The sequence below is a fragment of the Balaenoptera acutorostrata genome, chromosome 1 (genome assembly GCF_949987535.1).
Source record: "Balaenoptera acutorostrata chromosome 1, mBalAcu1.1, whole genome shotgun sequence".
In the NCBI taxonomy this organism is placed as follows: Eukaryota; Metazoa; Chordata; class Mammalia; order Artiodactyla; family Balaenopteridae; genus Balaenoptera; species Balaenoptera acutorostrata.
The window spans coordinates 57,607,774-57,632,570 of record NC_080064.1 but is presented as its reverse complement, the minus strand read 5'-3'; the positions used below and the strand labels follow the sequence as shown (position 1 = coordinate 57,632,570).

The window sequence follows — 24,797 nt, the reverse complement described above, 5'->3', positions numbered from 1 at the left end:
GCTCTTTGGTTTGGAAGGTAAGATGCCCCCAAATCAGGCTCCACCCATAAAAGATGAATGCTGACTCTGGTGCAAAAGCCAGGGAAAATAACTGGTTCTCCTCCTGAGAGGGAGGTTCAGTGAGTTGGAGGAAAGAGTGAAAAGGAGAAAGAGGAAATGAGGCAGCTCTGTGATAGTGGAAAGCAGCATGCTGTTAAGACTGACCTCCCAGACACCCTGTAGTTTCTAGAAAATTCTACAACATCACAAAATGCTGGGTGTGGACAGCTTTCTTGAGGAAGCTACTGAAGGGGTCCCAGTGTGGGTGAAGGATGATCTGGGGTAAAACAGAGTTAGCCCACGTGGACACAGGGCCAAGCGGATAGGGAACCTCCTCACTGAGAGTTTGGGGACTCTCAGGAACCCTGCCCTGAATTTCGGACACATACATCTGATTGCCTCCTCAGTTCATCTCCACTTGGATGAACAAAAAGCACCTCAAAAGTCAAGAGTCCCTCACCAAAATCTGTTCCTCTCCAAAGGCTCCCCATCGCAGGAAATATTCCCACCATTCAGTGGGCTGCTCAGGCTACCTCTTCGGGATCTTTTTCACACCCTTTCCTGTGGTTTCATTTTCAAGTCCATCAGCAAGTACTGTTGGCTCTGCTTTAAGAGCCTACCCCAGGGAATTCCCTGGTGGCCCAGTGGTTAGGGGTCTGCCCTTCCACTGCGGGGAGCATGGGTTCAATCCCTGGTTGGAGAACTAAGATCCCTCGTGCCAGGCAGTGCGACCAAGAAAAATAAAAAATAAAAAAAATAATAAAACGAGGCTGAGGATCATTAAAAATTTTTTTTAAAATAAAAATCTACCCCAAACCTTCCAACTCTTAACACCTCTGCCACCACTAATCTTGTCAAGTCCCGGTCACTTCAGAAGACCCTTGCAGGAGCCTCTTGGCTGGTCTCCCTGATTCTGCATGTGCCTCAATATTGTTATTCTCCTCACAGAGTGATCTTTTAGAAATGTAGGTCTGGTCATCTCAGTTCCCCTGCTTGAAACTCTCCAACAACTTCCCCATATCCTTACAATAGCCTGAGGATTCTCTGTGACCTGGCTACCAACTTTCTTTCCTACTCCTCTGCCTTCCGTGGTCTTGTTGCTGCTCTTTGCAGTGGGCAGACACACTGTATTTTCAGGGTCTTTGTATTTGCTGTACCCCAGTCTGGACCATTAATAATGGGTGAAGCTGGGATTCCAAGCCAGGTAGCTGAACTCCAGAGCCATTGCTCTTAACCACTGTCACTCACCAACCCCACAGCACAGGTCATACTACCTGATACTGTATTACTTATCTTTTCATTTATTGGGTTTTTTTTTTCTCTCCCTCTAAAATATAAACTTCATAAGGGCAGGGCCTTTGTCTTTTTTGTTCATCACACAGTGCCTGGCACACAACTGGCCACTCTATAAATATTTGTGGAAGGAATGAGCCTTAGCTGACATCTGTGATACAATGGCTAACACATGCCCGTTAGATGCAATATTCACTACTCTTTACAAAATCCTCACTTTAATAAGGATGGAACTGTGGCTTGAAGAGGTTAAGTATTTGCCCACAGTACACAGCTAAGAAGTAGATGAGCAGGGATTTGAACTGGGATCAGTTTACCTTCAGAGCCTAAGCTCTTAACTCCTGAGCTATGCTTGTCCTCCTACCCCAAGGTCCTGCTTCCTCTTCTCCCTGATGCCTCCATGTGGAACCTAGCTACACCAAGGAAGTAATTAATTTGTTTGAAGAGCTCAGAATAACCTTAAGAAAGCAAAAACACCTTGGTATAAAGCATTACACTTTTTATAACTGAATAGTACCTGTTCAAACATATAGTCTATTCCTCTGATTTTATAGCTGAGATTAAGGTGCAGAGAAGTTGAATGGATGTCTAAGGCTTCCAGATTCCAAGATGCTGCAGAAAAATCCCTGTGTAAGGAATCAGGAAATCTTCTAGTGAGTAACTGTGTGTTATGGTTTGAGTTATATCCCCTCAAACTTATATGTTGAAGTCCTAACCCCTAGTACTTCAGAATGTGACTTTATTTGGAAATAGGGTTGTTGCAGATGTAACTAGTTAAAGTGCTACTGGAGTACGATGGGCCCTTAACCCATGACTGGTGTGCTTATAGAAAGGGGAAATTTGGACACAGATATGCACACTGAGAGAACATCACGTGAACATGAAGGCAGAGATTGGGGTGCTGCATCTACAAGCCAAGAATTCCAGAGATTGCCAGCAAATCACCAAAAGCTAGAGGAGAGGGAAGAACAGATTCTCCCTCACAGCCCTCAGCAGGAATTCACTCTTGACACCATGACCTTGGACTTCTAGCCTCCAGTTCTGTGAGAATAAATTTCGGTTGTTTAAACTACCCATACTTGGTTATGGCAGCCCTATGACACTAATATACTCTGTCATCTCAGGCAGGTCACTGGCCACCTCTGGGCCTCAGTTTCTTTAATTATAAAACAAAAGGCATAGACTGGAAGATCTCTGAGGAAATTTTGTTTCTGGAACTGTATGGCTTATCATTCCAGGGCTCTGAGACAAACACCTTTTTGGTTTGGAAAGCCTGAGACACGGGGTTGTATTTCACTCTTTCACAAAACTACTTGGTTCTATTCAGTTTGACAAATGTATATTTATTTCAGAAATTGGATTTGGTACTGGAAGTTCAATAGCAAATAAGATCCATCTTCTGACTTCAATGATTTATAGTCTTTTGGGAAAGACAAAAACCTAACTTAAATACATAGTGGTAGGTATTAATAGTCATAACATTTCTTAGAACTTTATGTATATCAGTTCATGCAATTCTCACATAACCCGCTATAAGCTAGGTATCATTATAATTATCTCCATTTTACAGATGATAAAGCTGAGAAACAGGGGAGTTAAGGGACTTGCCCAAGGTTACACAGTTAATTAGTGTCAAAGCATGAGATGTTCTGGGATTTCCAGAAAAGAGTCCTTATCCCAACCTTGGGGATCAGGGAAGCGTCTTGTAGGAGGTCACCTGATCTGAGTCTTGAGGGATGTAAGAGATGACCAGGTTGGAGAATTCTTGGTAAGGGGCGCAGGCTGCACAAATTGTGGGTTGATAAATGGCATTTGCCAGACATCTTAGTCCATTGTGGTTCACAGGTTTTAAGGCTCATACAATTGTTGATTTCATCACTCTCAAAAGATATGAGGCTCAGAGAGGTAGCAATGAAATTGTAGAAAAAGCCCTGGGTTTATTATCCCCATGTGACAGATTTATAATCCCCATTATACTGCAGGCCAGTGAGTAAGTGACTTATTTAAAGTTGTACAGGTAGTAAATGAAGGAGTTAGGATTTGAACCCAGGCCATTTGGCTCCAGAATCAGTACAATAAACCACCTCCCTTCACTTGAACTCCATTAGGCTTCCTTCAGTGGACTGAGAATTACCATGACCCCCAACTTATTTATATCAAAATAAGCCTGTGGGAATATGTCAGGGAAATGCCATCCAGCATGTGTGTGTGTGTGTGTGTGTGTGTGTGTGTGTGTGTGTTTCTTTCCAACTCTGACAGTTCCTGAGTCTGTAAATCAGCCTTTAGCTCCTATGCATTTTGTTAAGCACAAATTATCACCCTCAGCCTTGGCAAATATGCTGCAGTAACTTCTGCTTCTGCAGTAGCTCCCTGCCATCAGGTGGGAGGATGACTACTCTTAAGGCCTATGTTTTGGAGTCAGAAGATGAACTTTCTTTTAGATTGATCATCACTGTGGTTTTCCTGAGAGCATGATTATGATTTTACAATCTGGAAGGCAAGTAGTGAGCAACAACAGCACATTGTAAGCTCCTGGAGTGCAGAGCTCCATCTTACTCATTTCTGATCCCTACTTGTCTCTATACTTGAACCAGTGCCTGGCCAGGATGGGTGTACAATGTCTGAAGACAGCTGGGGTGAAAGAAAGCTGTTATGGTCTGAATGTTTATGTTGCCCTATGTTGCCCTAAAATTTGTATGTTTAAATCCAAAACCCCAAAGATGATGTATTAGGAGGTGTCACCTTTGCAAGGTACTTTAGTCATGAGGGTGGAGACCTCATGAATGGGATTAGTGCCCTTGTTAAAGAGGGTCCAGAGAGATCTCCAGCCCTTTCTACCAGGTGAGGATACAAGTGAGAAGGCACCATCTATGAAGCAGGAAGTGGGCACTCACCAGAATGTGATCATGCTAGTATCTTAATCTTTGAATTCCCAGCCTCCAGAACTTTGAGAAATACATTTCTGCTGCTTTTAAGCTGTACAGTCTGGAATTTTGTTATAGCAGCCTGAATGGACTAAGACAAAAGCCTTAGCTACAAGTGTGCTTCTCTCTTCTGGAGCAGTGGTTCTCCACTCAGATTACACATTAGAATTACCTGGGGAGACTTTAAAAAATCTGATGCCCAGGGTTCCACCCAAGACCAATTCAAACAGAAATCTGGGAGTGAGGATGGAACTCAAATATCAGTATTTTAAAAAATATTTATTCCCCAGATGATTCTAATTTTGCACCAAAGGTAAGAACTACTCTGTAGGAAGAGACCTGCAAAATGTTTATAAATATTTATAGCTCTAGATATTTTAAAGTCACACCTGTGGCTATTCTAACCAATTCACTTTTGTCACTCAATCAGTAAAAACTCAGAGACAGTGGGGTGCAATCAGAAATCAGGGATGGTGTCAAAGAGCTATAAACACTAGCTCTGGAACCAGCAGGCAAGCTGGTTCTGCAACGGTGGCTCACCTTCAATAGTCTTTAAAAAGAAATACAGTAATTTCAGTTTATTGAGTGGAGTTTTTCTAGAGCAGACCCCTTCCTGTTTCACGAACCACTTCCCCCTGTGGTTAAAATATCATGGGCCATCCATTGATTCTTATTTGCAGGTTTTCTCAACACACACACACACACACACACACACACACACACACACACACACACATGCGCACACACGCGCACGCACACACACACACACACACACACCTTTCTCAGGATAAATTTATTTTAAGCTGACTTTTTCAACAAAGCATTATTTTGTTTATGATATTTATACAGTTCTTTCCAGAAAGAAAAGCATAACCATATGATCAACAGGAGACTCCATGGATCACTGAGATGACCATGAGTGTCAGCCAGCACTCCTTGCATTGTGCTTTAAGGTGACTCTTTGGACCTCAGATTCTTGATGTGTCAGATGAATCAATGGGACAATCTGACTACACTAAGCTAATGTTGGACCATCTGACTACATTAAGTTAATGTGCTGTGAGTCTATGATTCATTTTTCTAGAGGACCCAGCCAAGTTGGAGATTCCCTTTATTCATCCAGTAGATTAAACTCTTCAGATTCTTAAAGTGGCTTTGTTTCTTTTAATTCACCGTCTCCCTTCTCGTACCACTGAGCTAGTTGAACAGTTGTTAAAAAAATAAATGTTTCAAGCTAGGGGACTTTTTGGACACAGATTATGAAACTTTAGTTGTGATGCTCGCCAAGCAAAGTGGGTAGTTTGTGTCTCTGTGGGGTACGGTAGGAGAGAAGAGAAAAAAAGATCTGCTTTTAATGCGTCAGAACTAACCACAAAATAATTGGGCCTACAGTCTAATCTAATCATGCTTTTGTTTATTCACTTCATATAAAAGTCTCTTAAGAATGCATCTGAGCACAATATATAATAATAATACTATAACATACATTGTGAGAAACTTTGGAAAACAATAAAATGTCCACCTGAAATAAGCAGTGTTCATAGACATACAAACCCATTGGTCATGCACATTTGTGCCATTTCTTGAACTACTGAGTCACAATGCTGAACTGAAAGCATGAAATAGATTTTACAAACAGAGACTGAAGCCACTCAGAGGCCTAACAAGTGTTATCAGAAGCTTCACATTTGCATAATTTACTACGTCAGTTCACATTTTATTATAAAATTCACATTGTTTTATTGTTTTTTTTGTAATTAATTGGAACATGACATTCCTGCTTAACAGCAGGCAGGGGGCTTCCTCTTCAAAGTCAGTAGTTTGGGGACTCTCTGGAGAACCATCTGTGAGTTGCTTGTTAAAATGAATGTAGTGTTCCTTGCTAAACCGAAACCACAATTATAGTAGAACCCAGTTAAAACTCAACTCATGTGTACAGATTTGGATAAAACAGGGGTAAAAACCACATCCCACTGCCCCCTACCCCTATCAAACTATACAAAAGTAAAAGCTCAATAGAAACCATTAGTATCTAATGTGAGAATCCTGTTTCCAAAACAGTTCATGAAGAGGTTGAGCAGTATTAGCAACTCAGACTGGGAAAAGGGCAGACCCAACTGGTGAGGGGGCCGTATGTCTCTCTTCAGCGATGTTCAGGTTCTATAATAATACACAATACAAAACGTTACAGGAAAAGTCGTAACTCTTAGGCAGAGTCTTCTACACAAATTGAACACCACCGTTGGCAGGCAATGTTAGATATATAAATTAATAACTTACAAAACATTACATTATATACATTAAGTAATAAATACACGGTTATAAACAGAAATGGAGGTGATAGCGTGGAAGGCAGTGCAAGAGAAAGACGGCAGCATTAAACTGGAAACGGTGTAACTGGTGTGAGCGTGAAGAGGGGCGCAAGAGAACAGGATGGGGGCTGTGCAACCCCAGTGGCACAGGGGTTCGGGACCCGACAGGGCAACTGCTCATGAAGCTGAATTCTACACAGACTGTTACTGTGAACAACATGACTACCCCTTAGTTTGTTCAACTTTATTCTGTTTACAGCAAAAAAGTGCAACTCTAGAGGAGAAAAAATACTGTTGGAAGCAGGCAAACAGAGATACGTTATAAGGGCAACTGAGGAGTTGTTTGGGAACATAGGAGAAGGAAGTTGAATGTGGTTAGAAGCGTAGCCTTTCTATTTGCAAAAGTAACTATAGTCAAGTGAAAGATATTGCCCAAGAAAGAAGGAAGACCATTTTCTTTCCTTTTTTTTCCCCCAGAAAGAGTCAAAAAAGTTTATGTCAACTTTGAACGCTTATCTGTGTAGAAGTTAATACTAAACTCTAGGTATTCAACAGGCATTTTAAAGACGTGAAAATGTTTTACAAAAAAAGGCACACAGGTTGGCAGACAAAGGGACAGGTGAGCAGATTTAGAAATGACATTATTAGTCAGTCAGTTCAGTCACTAGAGGGGACAGATTCCCAAAACTTAGTGCAGAAAAATCTCTCAGTTTTGTGTCTTCCATTTTCAAGCCATTCGGTTGTGATGCGAACTTGGCCTCCAGAACCACAGAAAGCTTCAGCTCTCCACTAAGCTTGCAAGCAAGGCAAGTCAACTGTGGAATTTCCTGAGCTGCTATGTGCTTCCCGGTCTTGCATTCTGGCTCCAAACTCAAGTAACTGGAAAGGCCGGGAGGCCCTTGTCCTGTGCAGGCCTCGGCCCCCATGGTGGGCTGGCCCTACCGTACAGCTGGCATGCTTGTCAAGGGTGGAATGTTCATCTCCATATGAAGAGGGAGATTATGTGTCAATCGGGGACTTGTCTTCTGTTGTGATGTCTACATCAGTCTCTCCCAGTGAATCCCTATTTTCCGGATCGATCACACAGAGTGTCTTTGTGTTGCCGAAATAGTTGTGGCCCTCTCCTTCTTTTTCGGGGCCTTCAGAATCCTCCTCTTCGAGGGTCAGTTCAAATTGAAACTTCTCCATCAGACCCTGGCAGTCTCTGTTCTGCTCGTCCAGTGGTGGGGAGGGACTCTGGGGTATCATGCTCTGATACCAGTTCCTGTTATCTTCTAAAGTATCCAGAATGTCCTGGGCATCAGGCTGTACCAGGTCCGCCCAGGTCTCCCACAGCGGATGGACAATGTAGTCGATGAAGCCCACCTGGAGAAAAATAAGGTTACACATCTGTTATTGTGAAGGGCCCTGGAACACCAAAGAAGCCGTCCTGGTTTGCATGCAAAGAAAGAGCCACAGCAACCCAAGAGAGGTCAATAATACTGGAATCTGTTATTTGAGTACCTACTATATGGTGCATCCTGCACTGAATGTAATATATACATTATCACTCTTAATCACGCAGAGTAAGTATGGTTATTCACCATTCACAGAGGAGGAAACTGTGACTCGTTGAGATGAAATATCTTGGCAGAGATCACAGAGCCAGTAAGTGGTGGAGATGGGACTCAGTCCCAACTTTGTCTGATCCCAAAGCCTGTGTTGGTCTCACTAGAACTGATTACTTTTCCTCTGACGTCTGCCAGGTAAGAAGTCTGGATGTAACCCTGGCTGGGAATGACTTTGTCACTCTTTGGAGTCTGTGAGTCATTCTCTGAAGAAGGAAGCTCCAGGTCTACTGAGTTCTGACTCAACATTCTTTCCCTGATAACTTTAAAATATGCCGCTGTTTTAAAATGAAAGGGAGCCAGCCTCGTATGACTCTGAGATGTCTCAAGTTCTGTGGAATGTTTTTGGTTTGTAGACGACGTAGGTAAAACATTTGAAAACACTTCAAGCCCCTAAACAAACAAATATCCCCTCTGCAGACACGTCTGCAATTGTTTTAGATCCAGAGGGCATACCGTCATTTCCATCAGGAGAAAGAAGGAAAAATAAAGACAATTAAACAGTTCCTTTGCTAGTGTTCCTGTGAAGAAATATGAAGCTTATGGTTCTGTTATGGTTTACACAGGGGCTATGCATCCTGCATGAGCTGGCTCTGTGGCCTTATGCTGACCTCTCCACTGTGGGACAAACAGGAAACATTGGGGGTGGGAGCAGGCTGAGAGAAAGAATAGGCACTGGTTGAATGAGGGAATGGAATTCCCCTGTCATGGTCTGGGGAGCTGGAGAGATGCTGGGTCGGGATTCAGGGGTAGATGAGCAAAGGCAACTTCTGTGCACCCATGGGCATTACATAGCTGTCTTTCCACACTGCTGGAAACTTCCCTTTATTAATAATATTCTGGATTTGGGCCAGTTATTTAACACATCAAAGTTGTACCATATCAAAGAACCTTAGTCATATGTGACTTTTATCTGTCTATCTATCTATCTATCATCTATCTATCTTTTCTCTGGTGTTTCCCTAGCCTAAACAAACAGAATTCATACCACAGTCAGGGCATCTCTGATTTGCACTGATTACAAGAACTTCGACTGTGGATGATTCAGATATTTCTCTTGCTTCCACCCATCCCTCTTTCCTCCGTTTTACTTCTTTATGTATGTTTAGTGGTTTTTAGAGACTATTTTCAAGGTGTTTTCCAGGGACCCGAAAAATATAGGCTCAAGGCAATGGAGAAAATTCAATCAGCTGAACACAGTGCAGTCATTTTCTTTCTTCATTTGTTCTGCTTCTGCTAAATGTTCAGCACTTTTTTGAAAGGCAGCCTCTAGTTGCTTATTTCCTAGGCCCTGGGATGAGAGAACTCTACAAATCCAAAGAGCACCTAGTCAAGGGCTTCCTTCATTGCCAGGCTACTCAGACAATGCTCACCAGAGCCCATCTGTGGGAAACACCAGGGTGGACCACAACATCATGGAAACAGTGAGACGTGTTCTCAGTGATGGACAGTGAAGAGTTTTGGGTGGAGGGTAGCTGGGTGAAGTGGACCAAGAGGACAGCTTCTTCACCTGACACAATGGGGAAATACCTGCTATGTCTATGTCACAAGGCTGTTTGGAGGTTCAAATGGGATAATGAATGTGAAATGTGTGGAAAACCACACAGAACGTCATATACATACAAAACACCACTGTTGCTAACAAAAGGGCAATATGCTATTTAATTAACTAATTCATGAATATCTTGTTCTAATTAAGGCATTAGGGTATTTGAATTGGCCCTAACTTAATGTTATCATGTGTTTTTATGGCATATTAGACCTTCAGAGCACTTCCACAGATTTTAAACTCATTTGATTGGGTTTCTTTAAAAAGCAACACAACAATAATTGCAAAGGAACTATACATTGGTATTATAACTACATGTAAATTTGGGAGTACAAGGTAGTGGGGAAAGAGGATAAATACTAACAAAAAATACTCTGAATGCTTCTGTGATAAAGGCCTTGGGCAGCCTAGAGACACAGTCTTAATCATGACTGCCTGGCTCAGGTCGTTTGTTGTCCTGAAAAAAATAGCATCTCAGCTGGCCCTGAAGCCTTTGTAAGAATATCGATACTATCTAGTGCTACATATTTTGCAGCTAGCGGCATCTGGGGCATTTCTGCATCTCCCTGCCTACAGTGTAATGTCCCCCCAGTCCTTAGCACACAGGGAGTTTGTAGCTTTGGACACAACCAAAAGATGTCAGCATGCTCTCAGACGTGTAGACATGACCTTGGAAGGGGACACAGGACAGCGCTTCAACTATGAGGCAGAGAGATGTGTGGGAATGAGATTCGTCACCTCTGGTGATGGTAGCAGTGTGCATGATTAGGGAGAGACAATGAAAACATGAAACAAGGGTGAAAAGCAGAGGTCCTGGATAAAGACAGAGCTGGGGGAAACCTAGCGGGATGAGACGAAGGAGATGGCAGCATTCAGTTAAATCAGCAGGATTTGCTAAGGTCATAGAAAGTGATCTACACTGAGGATACACGGTCCAAACTTTGATGGATTTCTGAAGACTGCTTTATCTCCTCGCTGTGAAATTGAGTGTAATGGAGAAGGTGAATGAGTCATGAGCATAATGGAACTAAAGAAGTAGTTGCTTCCTTATAATTTCATACACACACACACACACACACACACACTTACACACACACACACACACACACATATACACACATACGTATATTTAAAAGAAAATAGAAAGAGCCCTCCAGTTCAGCCATCAGCAGAGCTCACAGAAACTTTGAAACCTTATATTAGATACCTGGGATTTTTCCACGGAAGCTGTGTGCTTATCACACATGGGGCTAATCTCCATTCCCCTCTCCCGCTCTTTGTCTCCCTGCTGGAAAAATTCCTCCATGATGCGGTCTGTCCATTGCCGATACAATTCCAGGGACTTGGTGGGGTTGCTCAGGTCTGCACAGTGTACCATGTTGCGAAGGACCTGAAATCACCAAATTTTGGAAATCCCATAAAATTAGGTATAAATACTACCAGAACATCTCATTCCTCTTGTACTAGTACACTTGGTACCAGACCCAAGAACATTTTAGTTGCATTATAATTATGGTGTTTGCAGGACACCAAAAAAGCAGGATTACAATGATGCTGGCCAGAGTTGGTTATTTACCATTATAAGAGTCCCCAAAGGGAAAATGTGTCTTCTTTGATTGACAGTCATTGAATTTAAAAACTGGAAGGGACATTAGAGGTCAGATGCTGCCATGGTTTCTTCTCCTCAGTTTGGAAAAAATGCAAAGAATTACTCAAAGTAGATGTCTTCATATTTTCCACTTGTGGAAAGAGGAGACCAGCTGAGGGCAATTTGTATAACCAAAACAGACCTAACAAAGTTCAAGTCAGTGGGATTTATATCCAAACATGAGCTTTTGGGATCAGCAGTCACGTATACCCTATTACAAAGAGATTTTGCTGTTTATTTTTAGAATTAAGCAATTCAATAAATAGGGTTCTGTTTTTCTTCGTAAATTAGAGAATCAACTTGAATGTCCATTTTCCTTTGCTCGTTCTTAAAATAAGCCCAAAGCCGTAGTAGTAACTTAGGACATGTAACTAAGTAAACTTGTTTGTTTTCTTTTTCTAATTGTTGTTTCATTAATTTGGTGTGGCTTTGTGTTAAATCAAAGGCTTCTGTCAAATACCTGTATACGATCAGTATAGTTGTCCAGGAGAAGAACGCCGGAACTTGTAACTTTCTTTGTTTCTACCATTGTCTTCAGGTCTGCCAGCAGGCTCATGTGTTTGGACATATCAGTTGCTAAGACCTGAGGTTAAAAAAAAAAAGGAAACTCTCAATAAACTCAGTTTATCAAGGAAATGGATTTTCTCTTCCCGCGAAAGTAAGTGAGGAACACAGGGAGGCCAAAGTCTTACCATGTCAATAACCATCTTCCTGAGTGTCTGACGCTGCTTCTTGGTGAGATTCTGGAAGATGTCACAGTGTTCTTCTTGGAGCAGTTTGAAACCCACGGCAAGGTGATGGTTTTCCAACACAGATTCATCATTATACATCAAAGCAAGTTCTGAATCTAATAAACAAGGAAAAATGATGATTTAATAAAAAGGGATACAATTCAAACTGTGGAATTACCTCAGTGTGATATCAGATCTAGTTCTCTCCATATGATTTCAAGAACCAAGACCCCATATGTCATTTTCTATTAGAGACAGAGTCTCCCTCTACAAAGAGAAATAGTCAGTTCCTAAGTAAAAAAAAAAAAAAAAAAAAAAAGTTTCCAGTAGATATTAGCTCGTAAACTTTCTCTTTGATTAAAAGTCACAGTATTTTTAAAATCCTTTTTTTCCTTTTCACTTCAGATGAAGAATTTGACACTTTAGGTAAGGGCATTCCCAAGCAATTAATCCTATTTTTATCTCAGTTTGTAACTTCCCTTATATCTTCACAAATGTGTGCTTTGGAAAAAGAATAGACTGAAAATGCCACTAAACTTTACCAAAGGTATTAAAATTTTTCACATTATTTCACTTTTTGATATGTTTCCCAGCTCCATCAATTGTGAGTTTTGGATTTTTAAAGAAGATAATGGTGTGAGTGTAAAATTTCACTTTATCCAAATAATGTAGCTCTTTGGAGCTTTCTATAAATATGGTAACAAAACAATAATTTTTTACAACAATCTTGATATCCCAGTTTCTGCCCTATGGCCCTATACAACAGAAACTGCATTATCTAGATACCTAAACTACAGCGTCTAGCCTGCCTTTCACACAGAAGAATCACAGACATCCTTTGTTAGGCAGCGCCATGGTCTGCAATTGAGAACATGGTCATCAAACTCATGACGCCACATTTTCTCTTAACCAAGAATGAAGCCAAGTGATGATAATATATTACTAATTGTAGGTGTTGTTACTCATAAACCATTGCTTTTACGGTGTGCTTTGAGTTACATCTTCAGAAAAGGTGGTGGGATATGTGATGTCGTTTCAGCACTCTTGCCTTGTTCATCCTGCGATCAAGGGCATAGTTCTGCAAGCTGGCTTTTTATGGTACGTGGCTTTGGCAGAAAGACCATTTTTCTGTGTGAAGCTAACTGGCCTATATATGGAATGGTTCATGACACCACAGTACACCAGCTGATATAACCCACACAGACAAGCATCTGCCCAAAGTTTACGTGCTTTCAATAGAAAAACAAGGTAAAAAAAACCAAGGTACCTCACACTTAGTCATGCAAATATCCTGATGATAAAGTATGACAAGGGCTCTTTCACAGCAAGTAGCTCCAATATTTCTTAAAACTGTCAGCACTTGATGTTAATCTTGACCACAACAAGATAACCAGTATTCTCAGAAGAAAAAAGTACTTAGATTTTCAGCATTAGAAATGGTACATTAACTGGGAAAAATCATGGATTTTCATTAGCATGGATACTAAATATTTCGAGCATGACAAAAGCTTTAAGTAGGGCTTGGGATCCTAAGGATGGGCCAGCCCTTGAAGGTCACTGAAGTCAGACCAATCCATACTACAGACCAGTGCATAATCAAACCTATGAAGTTGGAAGAGAGTGTGTGAGACTTTTAATGACCCGACCCTCCATCCTGAATTGTGGAAGCTTTTTCTTGGAGTCTTATTTCTATATGGAGGCTCCCACGCTCAGATACAACGTTTGGACCTGCTTCCTCAGTAGAGAGGGACACTAGTGGGTCACCATGCTCCGTGCGAGAGCCCTGCATAATCCTGAAAAATCATTACCACATTATTCCCAAGCCTTTCCGTATCCTTACTGGATAATTCCACATGTGTTACTCTTTCCTCACATACTGCATTTTCCAAACATTGAGTACTTTTTATGGCTCCCCTCTGACCCTTTCAAAGTTCTCCATGCAGCTCAAAATGATGTTGCTAGACTGGACACAGTATCCAGGAAAGGTCTGACCAGCTTGAGTGGAATGGAAGGATTACCTCATTATTACCCTTATTATTATCCATAATGAAAACATCAGGAGGAAAAAAATGAAGCAGTGACTCATACAGTTATCTCAAATGACTGTTCTAGGGGCGAACTCACTTGTGTTGATGAGAAACTGATTGGAGACTCCAGGATGATCAACGTCATGAATGGCAGCTGCAAAAATGGCGGCCAGGATCTCCAAATCTGTGAAGACGGCCTGCAGGGCAAAATGAGTGCACTGAACTCCACGTTCCATTTGCCTATCCTGCTTAATTAGTTTCATACTAAGGTACCCCATTTCATTCTTGTTGGGAGAAAGATGGTTTGTTGATTTATAGTGTCTCAATATACTATTTTAATTAAATGTAGATTCTGTCCGTCATCATAAGGTCTCTTACGTGAGAGGAATGATGGTCAGAGCCCATGCCCACATCGAGCTTGCAGGCTGAGGCTCGGGGAAGGCGTTAGCACAATGCTCATGGTAAGAGATCAGGTGGTACCTGATATCTGTTTCTTGGATAAGTGGTATGACAGGATGGTGCTTATGCAACACAAGCACATGTACTGGTCAAAGAAGCACATCAGACTGGCTCTGCTCTGATATAAAAAGCTTCATATACTTTCAGGCTGAATAACTAAGGCCAAATTCCAGATTTATAAGCCTGCCAAAAAGTTATTTCTTAAAGCTAAATTTGTAGCATGGTCAGAGCTTTCACACATTCATTCATTCATCCATTCAGTCAATACCCATCCACTCAGTGATTAGTATGGACAAGATTTGAGGACATTTCTGAGAAATGAGACCTAATGCCCACTGCTCAACTCCTTCATGCCATCCCGTGAAGCCTCCCTCCTCTGACCCTACCTGTACGCAATGATTTAAACCTAGTATTTATTTAGGTATAAATTGCTTCTGGCTGAAATGTCTTTCATCATTCTGTGTGGTTACTTAAATCTTCTGATCCTTCAATTCAATCTAATTATGCAAGGACACATTGAACTCTCTCTTCTCTAAACATCTGTGGTACTCATACTCAATTTCTAGCAACACAGTAGGTAACAGCAGCAGACAGTTGATAAACAGTGTTGGCCCACTGTGTGATACTGACACAGAACATAAAAATAATACCTTTTTTTTTTTCCTTCAGGGCTATAGAACAGTCTTAGCTTCTTGGATTTCATTTCTCAGAATATATGGAACCCAAGCAATAGAGTTGGGGTTAGTTTAATCTTTCTTCACCTTCCAAGCTGAATCTGCAGAGGTGGGCTTGGCTAGGGCGTGGCCAGTCCCTTCCCACAGTGAGCCTACACATTTTGGAAATACCTGACCACCACTGCCATCTGTCAAGGAAGAGCATAGACTGCTGTACCCACTGGGCTGCTTATAGTGATACATACAAATGCATTAATTAATCTGTGAGAGAAGCAGTCACAGCCACCTTCTAGAGAGATGTCTAACAAGTTGGAAAGCTGTCCCTCTTTGCTTCAGCATTGTTAATTCTTCAGTTCTAGATTCTTCAGTTACTTTTCCTTCAATCCATAGAACCAGTTTTATGAATTCTTAGGCGAATAAGCCTATGGATGCTTATTCCCAACAGGAACTCTATAGAACATTTCATATTATATTTCTGTGCTATCCCTCAGAGTACCTGGGATGGTGTAGGCAGCTCAGATCAGCACATGCATACTGAGGATATACTATATACTAAATGCTGAACTAGACACTTATTAGGTACTAGAGACACAATGACAAAGAGAGCACCCTATTAACTGCTTGATAATTAAATAATTTTTCAATTGCAACAGAGGTAAAGGAAAGGTTACTCTGATATTAGAAAGCAAGCAGAAATGTCATCCATTTATATTAATAACCCAATTGATACATGCTCTACATAATAAAGAGCCAGCTCCAGTATGCACAAACATCTAATTACATTATTTCTATAAATATATCACATGTTGTACGGCACTTTTTAAAGAGGATGGGCAGGGTACGCAAAACAGATCATAACTACTCACATCTAATGCTGGCGTAGAAAGAAGAACATGGGTTGACTGGGCTACATCAGCAGCGTGTAGGCTGTTATGATATGCCACATCAGCATGGTAATGATCTTCTAAAGTCATCATGTAGGTAACAAAGGTGTCAGATGAAATTTTGAATGTCTTTAGGAGGTCTCTTTCCTATGCGGCAAAAAGGATTAGAAAATAAATAAGTGGATGTCCAAAAATGAAGAAAAGCCAAATCAGAAAAGTAAACTGGGATGGAAAAAAATCATAAAGAACATCTAATTGGATAACCAACATTCACTCCTGTTTACTCACCTGGAATATGGCATACATGATGCATGTTAGGGGCCTATTGTGTGAATATCCAGCCACATTGAAGATGTTAAGGCCCCATTTGTTCAGGTCTTCCAGCTCCTATCATCAAAATTAGAGACATTTAGAAATAAGGACAGTTTTGTTCACATGCCTCATTATTTTTATTTATTCTGGGGACAGGGGTTGGCTAAGTCTTTAGAGTATCTATTTAGAGTGTTCTGGTTGCATGAACATTTGAAAATGGAATGATCTGGGAAGTTGAGTATCCCCTTCATGCTGGTTAGAAGTTTCTGTATATATTTTTCAGAAAAGGGAGAGTGTGTGTTTATTGATAAATTTTGTTGCTGACCTCTAATTTTTTGCCGTATGTCAGTCCTCAACCAATGTTGCTTTCAGAAGTAGGTGCAAGTGATTAGAGATCATTCTAGACCCATTTCCCTGTCTCTCCCCTTCTCTGCTCACTGGTCCATGAGTAACAGCTAGAAAACAATCTCAGGGAAACTCCTCTGCCCTTTGGTTATTATCACTGAGAGCCATGTCAAGGAGACTTAGCTGCTACAATGTGTGTAAGTCAACCCTGATTTAGTATAAAAGGTCATGAAGATGCTAGTCATCCATTACATCCTAGAGCTCCTGGGCCACAGAAAGACCTGAAAGAAACATCATTCCATCCTGTGTTGTGGGATTATTCCAAGATTATCTGATTAAAGGAGCAATTTATTCCATTATCAATTACTGCCCAGAGTAAGGGATCCAGGCTCTCCCCAGAGGCTTGGCCCAATGTGTAATCAACCTTCTTCTAATCTTTCAGATGCTCCCTCACTGAATGTTCATTTGTTCTCATTTCATATTCTCACAAGGCTGAGAGAACCTCAGCAGTCACCTTGCACAGCCTCCGAGAGGAGGTATGAATTCTTTCTGAGCCTTCCTCCACTACTAGGGTTTGGGCTCAAGGGTGAAGGCTGTCAATTTCTCTCATTCTTCTTCAGCTCTGCCAATCAGTGCAGATTTTCTCATCAGTCCTTGGCATACAGTCTCTGAAATATCCTCTGGGGTAATTCAGCCCTGCCTATTGCCCTCACCTTGGATTCTCCCAATATGTGTTCAACAGGATTCTCCATTCATGAGTTAATGGACGCAACTCAGGACAAAATATGGTCCTTTGGTATAGAAAAAGGGCCTTTAACTAGGTGTTCAACAATGGACAACGGGCTACATCAGCCTCATCATACTATTTAATAATAAAGCAAAAGCGATCACTGTTTTCTAGTAGGAGGTTTTAGACATCTGCCTGCTATAAAGCAGAGCTACACGAGCACACACCCAGCTCATACACACCTTGGCTAGATGATCTTCATTTTCCGTGTTGACTCCAAAGCGTGCGATACTTGTATTATTTAAGCTTGAACTATGCATCAGTTTTTTCACTCCGCTTATCTGTGTCATGAGCTGTTGCTTTTTCTTTTTCTCCCTGTCTTTCTGGGTGGGAGATGGAATCTCCACGTCATTCTGCTTGTCTGCAACAACACAAAAATAGGTTTTCCAGTCCCTGTGTGCCAATGAGAACCCACTGCAATATTCAAAAACAACTTCTAACGGTCTATAATGGATGGCTCATCTGTCATAGCGTTATCTCACTTGATCTCCAGGACAATCCGGTGATACATGATTTTATTGCTAAAGCAGCAAAGTGACGTCCAGAGGAGCTAAATAAGTTGTTCAAGAAGTGGCAGAGGTAGAACTCAATCCCATGTCCTCGGTTTGCAGGGTGATTTGGGACAATTACACTCATACATTTTCAAGGTGAGGCATCAGTATTTATATGCAAATTTCTTATTAAAGTGAATAACTTGTATGTTTGTAAAAATAGAAAAGGTTCATGTAGCCAAGCCCAGGTTAATAAAAAGAGGCTTTATGTTTTGCTCACTTTATTATGTTTGTAATTATTTTTTAATTTAAAAGATCCATGTAACAGTAGCTGGGTTCAGTTTAGACGAGTAGTATATATGTTAGAGAAATAAATGGCTTCTAATCTTCAAATGATTACTCTAAAGCCTTGGCTTATGACCATTTGAGGTTAAGAGGAAGACTGTAATTTCAGTTTTATTTCATGCCTTGTGTCTATGAATTCTGCTAGTAAATAATAACAACGCCTCTCATTGGTAACAGGCATTACATTTATTAATGTATTTGTGCTTATTAAATATAATCATCTCATTTAATTTTTTAAAAAATTCTGCTACAACAATATGAAAGGAGAGCTAGGGTTAGTGAGAAAAACATATCTACCTGCTCATAGAAGCTCTTTCTTCTATATCATGCTATTAAAAATATCAGCAATCAAATATTCTATTTCACTTCACAGGGAGATGGATGGATCCCGAGTCCTTCTGAAAAATGCATTAACTCTCTCAGGTCACAGGGATGCCTGTGAATGCACTGAGGAAATCATTTATTGAGGTGCTCTACAGCTACTTCATTGAACTAAATGACACCCTGTGGCTGAAAGAGTTAATACAGCCTTCAAAAGTTCCTACATTTATCTCTACTTGTTTCAGTGAAAATGAGTCCAAAGACAACTTCTCTATTTGAAAATGACACATTTCCAGATGGCCTGCTGGGATCTAGATGATTTGCTTTCAACTCTTGCAGCTGATGGCATAGTCACACGTTCTCCCTGGAGACCTCTGCCTGCTCACACAGCCCTGTGGACAACTCATCAAAGCAAAGTGAGCGCAGGGAGGCGGAAGCAGCTGTCCTGGACCCTTGGCACCTGGCTGTAGGGCTGGAGCAAGAGATTTCTCTATCCCTAGCATCTCAGTGCTGTCTCTGGGTGCCCCCAAGTTCCTAGATTCATCAGCCTATGACTCTGCCTTAGGGAGGAATTTTAGTGGTCATCCCAGTTAGTTCAGGGGTTTCCAACCTAGTTCAGCATCAGAAGCACCCAGGGAACTTTTGAAAAATACAGATTTATGAGCCCCACCCAGTCCTACTGAATCAGTGTTTTTTAAAAATCTTCCCAAGTGACTTTGATGATCAGAGTCAGGTTTGGGAACCAATAATAATCCCACATGTTCACTTTCCAGATGAAGTCAGCAACTTTCCCAAGCTCAAAGGGCAATTTATTCAACAGATATTTATTTTGCAATCACTTTGTTCCAGACGCAGTGATTTAATAGCTTAGAACCCAGGCCTTCAGGTTCCCGTTAAAAGCTCTTTCTGGTCTCTCAACCTTTGGCATAAAAACTATATATGACATTACTTTTGAAATTACTTTTCTCCCTGTCACTTCACTCCTAATAATGACTACTTTTGCTAAAATAAAAGGCCACAATAGCCCCTGCGTTTCCTAACCATCAATCTTCACCATTCTTCATGCCTGGTTAACGAAGCTGTTAGATTCTTCTGTGCCAATGCAAATATAAAACCTCTAGTGAGACTAGCAGCTTTTTCCCTTTGTTTAATTAAAGATTCCCTGCGACAGCGAGAAATTGAGCCGAATCACTACTGTGTCTGGAACATTACGATAAAGAAGAAAGCCATTATCCACAGAGAGTGCCATTTTGACATTAATGGGTGTTTCCCTATGCAGGCATTGGAACAACTGATGGGTTTCCCTATTCTGAATTTCCTCTGCTAAATGCTTAGCCAGCCCCATGCGGAAATAACCTGAAACACACACTCAAAGAATCATACTACATGCTTTGTGAGTTCACATTTACAGAATGGTCAGACTACAGTGGGGAAAGAGTGGAACAGTACCAAATAAATAAATAAATAAACAGAGGCAAAAAACATCACATCAAAACTCTGATAATGGCGTCATTGGAGGTGCTTTTCTTGCTAGCTTACAGCGTTTAATCATGCAAAATTCCTGAGTTCTCTTCCCTGTGTCTTGAGAATTCTATGTTCCAGCTTTGGAGACAGTAAGTCGGGGATTTAAAGGGGTGATTCTTCTCTGTTTGAAAAAATATTAACTAACTTGTAATATCACATCTAAATATCTTGCTTTAATCTGTGCTCCCTCCCCCTGGGTCCTTTACTTCCTCCTGTACCAGCAACCCGAGCCCATTATCCTGTATCAGCATCACAGAGTGCCTGCGGGGATGGTCTGGACACCATCCTTTTAAATGGAAACAACACAAGTTTCACACATTCCCCACAGTGAGGGATTTCCCTCCTTTCTGGATGACACATTTTAACTTTCAGTGACTCTTATTGAGATACTGCTCTTCAAGTTTAACTGAAATCAATAAGGTCTTCCCATTTTGTGCTCTTGGAGATAGTTGCTGTGCTCTGACAAGAGGCTCTTATATTAGTGGAAGCTGTTAACAAACACATTTTTAGGTCCAACAATCCTGATTCTAAAGACTTTTCTCCATAGATTACATCTATTACTGAAAGGCGATTTTCTTCTGACAGCCTAATAACCTTTTCTAGTTAAAGAAGTGAGGTATTTTGATCTAGGAGTCAAGAGAGTGAAGTCATAGATCTGGCTCAGGAACATTTTAGCCAAGTAATCTTGGTCAAGTTACATACACTTCTGGGCCTCAGTTTTCTTTCTTGGAAAATAAGGGAACTGGATGAGGCCATTAAGGTCCCTTTCAGATCTGACATTTTGTGAAGAAGGCTTCATGGTCCTCCAGGAATACTCTCCACGCTCACAAGGCAGGATGTGGAGTTCCATGTCCTGCATTTGCAGTTTGGAAACAAGCTTTGTTTGTTTGCTTTTTAAGATTATCAAATTGTAAGCCTACAGGCTGTTCCAGAGAATCCAGGTTGCCAGGTATGTCTTAGCAAGACTGATAAACTCCGTCCATATAGAAAGTTAGAGCTGGAATGGACAGAGGGTGTCATCTACTCCAGTGTTCCCATTTTACAGTTGAAGTAGCTGATGAATCTTTTGTTTATATGATGGATTTTTTTCTCCTTAAATTTTCTCAAGAATATAATCTGTCTGTCTAGTCTGTTTGATCGGGTCTACCTTGTGTGTGCACATGCGTGTGCATGCAAACGCACACACACAAACACACACTCAGGCTCACCACCCTCCTAATGTTGAGTGTGTAAGGACTGAGGTTCTAACAACCTACCTCAAACCACTTGTTGTTGATAATTTAATTTTTTTTGGAATAATGAGAAGCCAAATGATGGTTTTCCTCAAGAGATATGCCTCCATAGCAAATGGAATATTCAACAGAGTTGACAGTTACCCCTTCTTGAGATGCAAAGTGTTGAGACTGAGAACTCATTTTTATTATCTTCTCAGCCTCCTTACTTGATAGCCTTTGATGCTAAAATAAGAATAATTGGTATACTAAACTATTCCCATGGTCCTTGGCGAGCAGATAGTGAAAGAGGCTACAAGCCAAGAGGACTGCTTAGGTACAACCTTGGATGATGAAGGGCTCAGAGACTTCCTGCAGCTTTACTCCAGTGGTCAGAGTCTCTTCTGAGACGACAGACAAGCCCTGATATTTTAACATGCAATGTTTATGAAAACAAAAATGAGTTATTGCACTTATTGATTTTATTCTTCTTTCCCACAGTCATTAACCTGGAGACTGTCCCTAAAACAGTCCCTAGCTTATGAAAAATAATTGGGTGTCGCACACATGGACAGGAGAAGATGGCTGCCTTCAAAAGAATAAAGGGGGATAATGGAGAAGGAAAGGACCAGTATACAACACTTTCTGTTCAATTAGATTCTAGCTCCTCTTGGAGCTAGGAGGTATGAAAAAAATCTTCTCTTTGTTCTCTGACAAAGGTTGCCGCAACTGCCACTGGAGAAAACCAGGTGCTGCAGACACCCACATACTGGAAACAGTTGGAAAGGCACTTGTCAATCATGCCAATGCCCACTGGCCACAGAGTAGCGCCATGAGCTTTCCACTAGGCTGACCAAAGATTGATCTGCTGATAGCAGGAACTGCTTTGGCATTAGAGAAATAGAATTGATTTTTTAAAATAAAACTAGAAGAGGTATGTGTTTCCATAAGACATCAAGGCAAATGCTCATTGATTTAAAGATATGCAGCAATGCCAAAAAGAAGGGAGGTGTAATGTTCAACTGTAAGAATAGGTCATTTCCCTGGACAGTGGAGTTCTGCTAAATAAGGATAATTCAGTGGTAATTGAAAGTCAACAGAATCAGAGTCTAAAGGCTACCCATTCACTTTGAAGTACAGATTTGCAGGTTCTGCAGGTCTTATTCAAGAAAAATACACAACAGAATGGCTTTAAACATGAGATCAGAAATTCCTAGTAATCAAACAGGATGCATGACAGTAGTTGAGAGGCACTGATGCAAACCTTTCCTGTCAGTGACATGCGTTAAAGACTAGCAATGTGAAAGCAGAGACTGATAGGTAAGTATCAAATTAGGAAGATAATGATGCTGCTTGCAGAAGGCCAGCTCCTTCAGAGAGGTGGAGATTCTTTCTGCCCTCCCCCCATGTATCGTTAAGAAATACCTTAGCAAAGCAATAGCCGAATTATTTCCAGAGCTTATTATCATGGGTCAAATCACCATACAGTTCTCCAGCCATCTCTCGCAAAGCATCTAAAAGGAAACCTTTTGCTCAAAGCCCAGTTACTGGAAGAATTTAAAGAATACCATGTCAGAGGAGCCAACTGGAGTTGTCCCTAAGGCTTGGATGATTGCAACCCCCATCATCCCCCCCTTCAGAGGTCTTGACAGAGACGGAAGTGGGTGGGTAGATAAGGAGTGACCTGAGGTCTATATAAATTTAATTAGCCCATAATAAACTTCTCTCTTTGATGGGTATTTTCATTCATTTTTTTCACAACACCTTACAGCTTTTTTTTTTTTTTTAACCTTAAAGATTGTCTTTAGTTCTTATTTTAAATGGATTTGTTTTTCTGTGACTTAACCCCATTCCAAACTCACATAGTGATGTTCCTGACAGGTTGCAGAAATTAATATTAAAAAAAAATCTCAGTTATGGAATAAGTTTCCCAGTGAATTCTTACCTAAGAAAGTATTTGAAATGTATTCAGACACCTGGTTCCCCGATCGGCTCATTTCTGAAAGGTGTGTCAGCTCCCGGTTCAGCATTCTTTTGAACTGTTTATAAAGAACAAAAACATATTAACCACCTAAAAAATAGCAGATTAGCATTTTAGATGTTTCCAACTTTATTAAGAACCAAGAGACCGAGTGAGCAGATATCATTAGATAAATGATACTGTTTCTACAAAATACAATAATGTGAAATTATTCCAACGTCACCTTAGGGAAAAAAGGTTTTCTTAAGATTTCTTAGAATTAACATCTGATTTCTTTTGAAGATACAAACATAGGAAAAGGAATTTTAACAGAGGTCAAGATCATTTCACTTAAAAATGTAACCACATTTTAAAATACGTTTATTGGAAATTAACTCTAAAATATAATTTGAGTTAATAACCTATACAGTGAGAGGTGATTAAATGTGAAAAGTTTAAGGGAAAACAAAAGAAAAGATAAGCATCCTTTAAAAATAGAGATGTGTAAAAAGAATAGGATTAAAATACAACACAGTCTATTTAAATACAATGTAATATAACATGCCCCCATTTCACCATAAGCAGCCTTAGTGGGCTAAGTGATAACACAAATCATTACAGAGGTTTCCTACTTCACAGAAAACATTACACATGTAAATGTTTCACATTCTATCAAAGACACATAATGGAATCAAATTAACCCACCTTGATGTAACCCCAAGATACAGATAACAAATAGTTTGCCTCAGGCATTTTGGAATGCACTCCTTGCCACAATCCACAAATTCCTTTGAAAGAATTCACAGTTCTGAGAGAGCAGTCCCAAAAGGATCGGGAAAGCCTTGCAGATTCAGTGGTAAAATAATCAAAACTTATGATAGACAAAGCCTCCAAAATTTAGGGCGTTTTCTAATCCAAACAAAGCCCATCTTCGCACTCCATTCTTGCAAGAAGCCTATGTTCCCTGCTTCTTCCCTGGCAGAGAGAGTAATGAAATCAGGACGTGCACGAAGGAGCAAAAGCCTGTCCAAATGCATTCAGCTGGCTGGTTTGCAGCACTTATGAATTATGAATAGTCCTGGTGGCCGAAGGGGTTTCCACTCTAGATTAGTCCTGCTCAGCTGAACTCTGCAAGGTAGGAGCAATTCTTCTTTCCCGAGGGGATGCCAGACTAGGAAACACAGCCATCTTTTTAAAAGGAGAAGATTAAAATGGAGGAAGCCCCATGAATATTTTAGGCAATCCGAAGTCGGTACCCTCCCCCATTTCATCTAGGTGTTCTTCACCCTCTCTCCACTGCGGAGACCAGGACACTGCAGACGCAGCCTCCGCACAGAGCTCAGCCGCTCTAAGG

General features: G+C 40.8%; 1 protein-coding gene across 5 annotated transcripts in view; it reads right to left on the bottom strand.

Moving 5' to 3' along the window:
* Positions 1-5,648: 5,648 nt before the first annotated feature.
* PDE4B (phosphodiesterase 4B) overlaps positions 5,649-24,797 on the bottom strand; it is a 580,875-nt gene continuing 561,726 nt past the window's right edge. For all 5 annotated transcript variants that reach the window (XM_057552861.1, XM_007164313.2, XM_057552870.1 and 2 more), the window contains 9 exons: positions 23,429-23,522; positions 17,774-17,952; positions 16,436-16,534; positions 16,130-16,294; positions 14,228-14,327; positions 12,065-12,219; positions 11,833-11,955; positions 10,932-11,114; positions 5,649-7,933 (listed from right to left, as the gene is read on the bottom strand). In XM_057552861.1, coding sequence (XP_057408844.1) covers positions 7,568-7,933; positions 10,932-11,114; positions 11,833-11,955; positions 12,065-12,219; positions 14,228-14,327; positions 16,130-16,294; positions 16,436-16,534; positions 17,774-17,952; positions 23,429-23,522 — 1,464 coding nt within the window. In that variant the 3' untranslated portion in view covers positions 5,649-7,567. The remainder of the gene's footprint in view (positions 7,934-10,931; positions 11,115-11,832; positions 11,956-12,064; positions 12,220-14,227; positions 14,328-16,129; positions 16,295-16,435; positions 16,535-17,773; positions 17,953-23,428; positions 23,523-24,797) is intronic.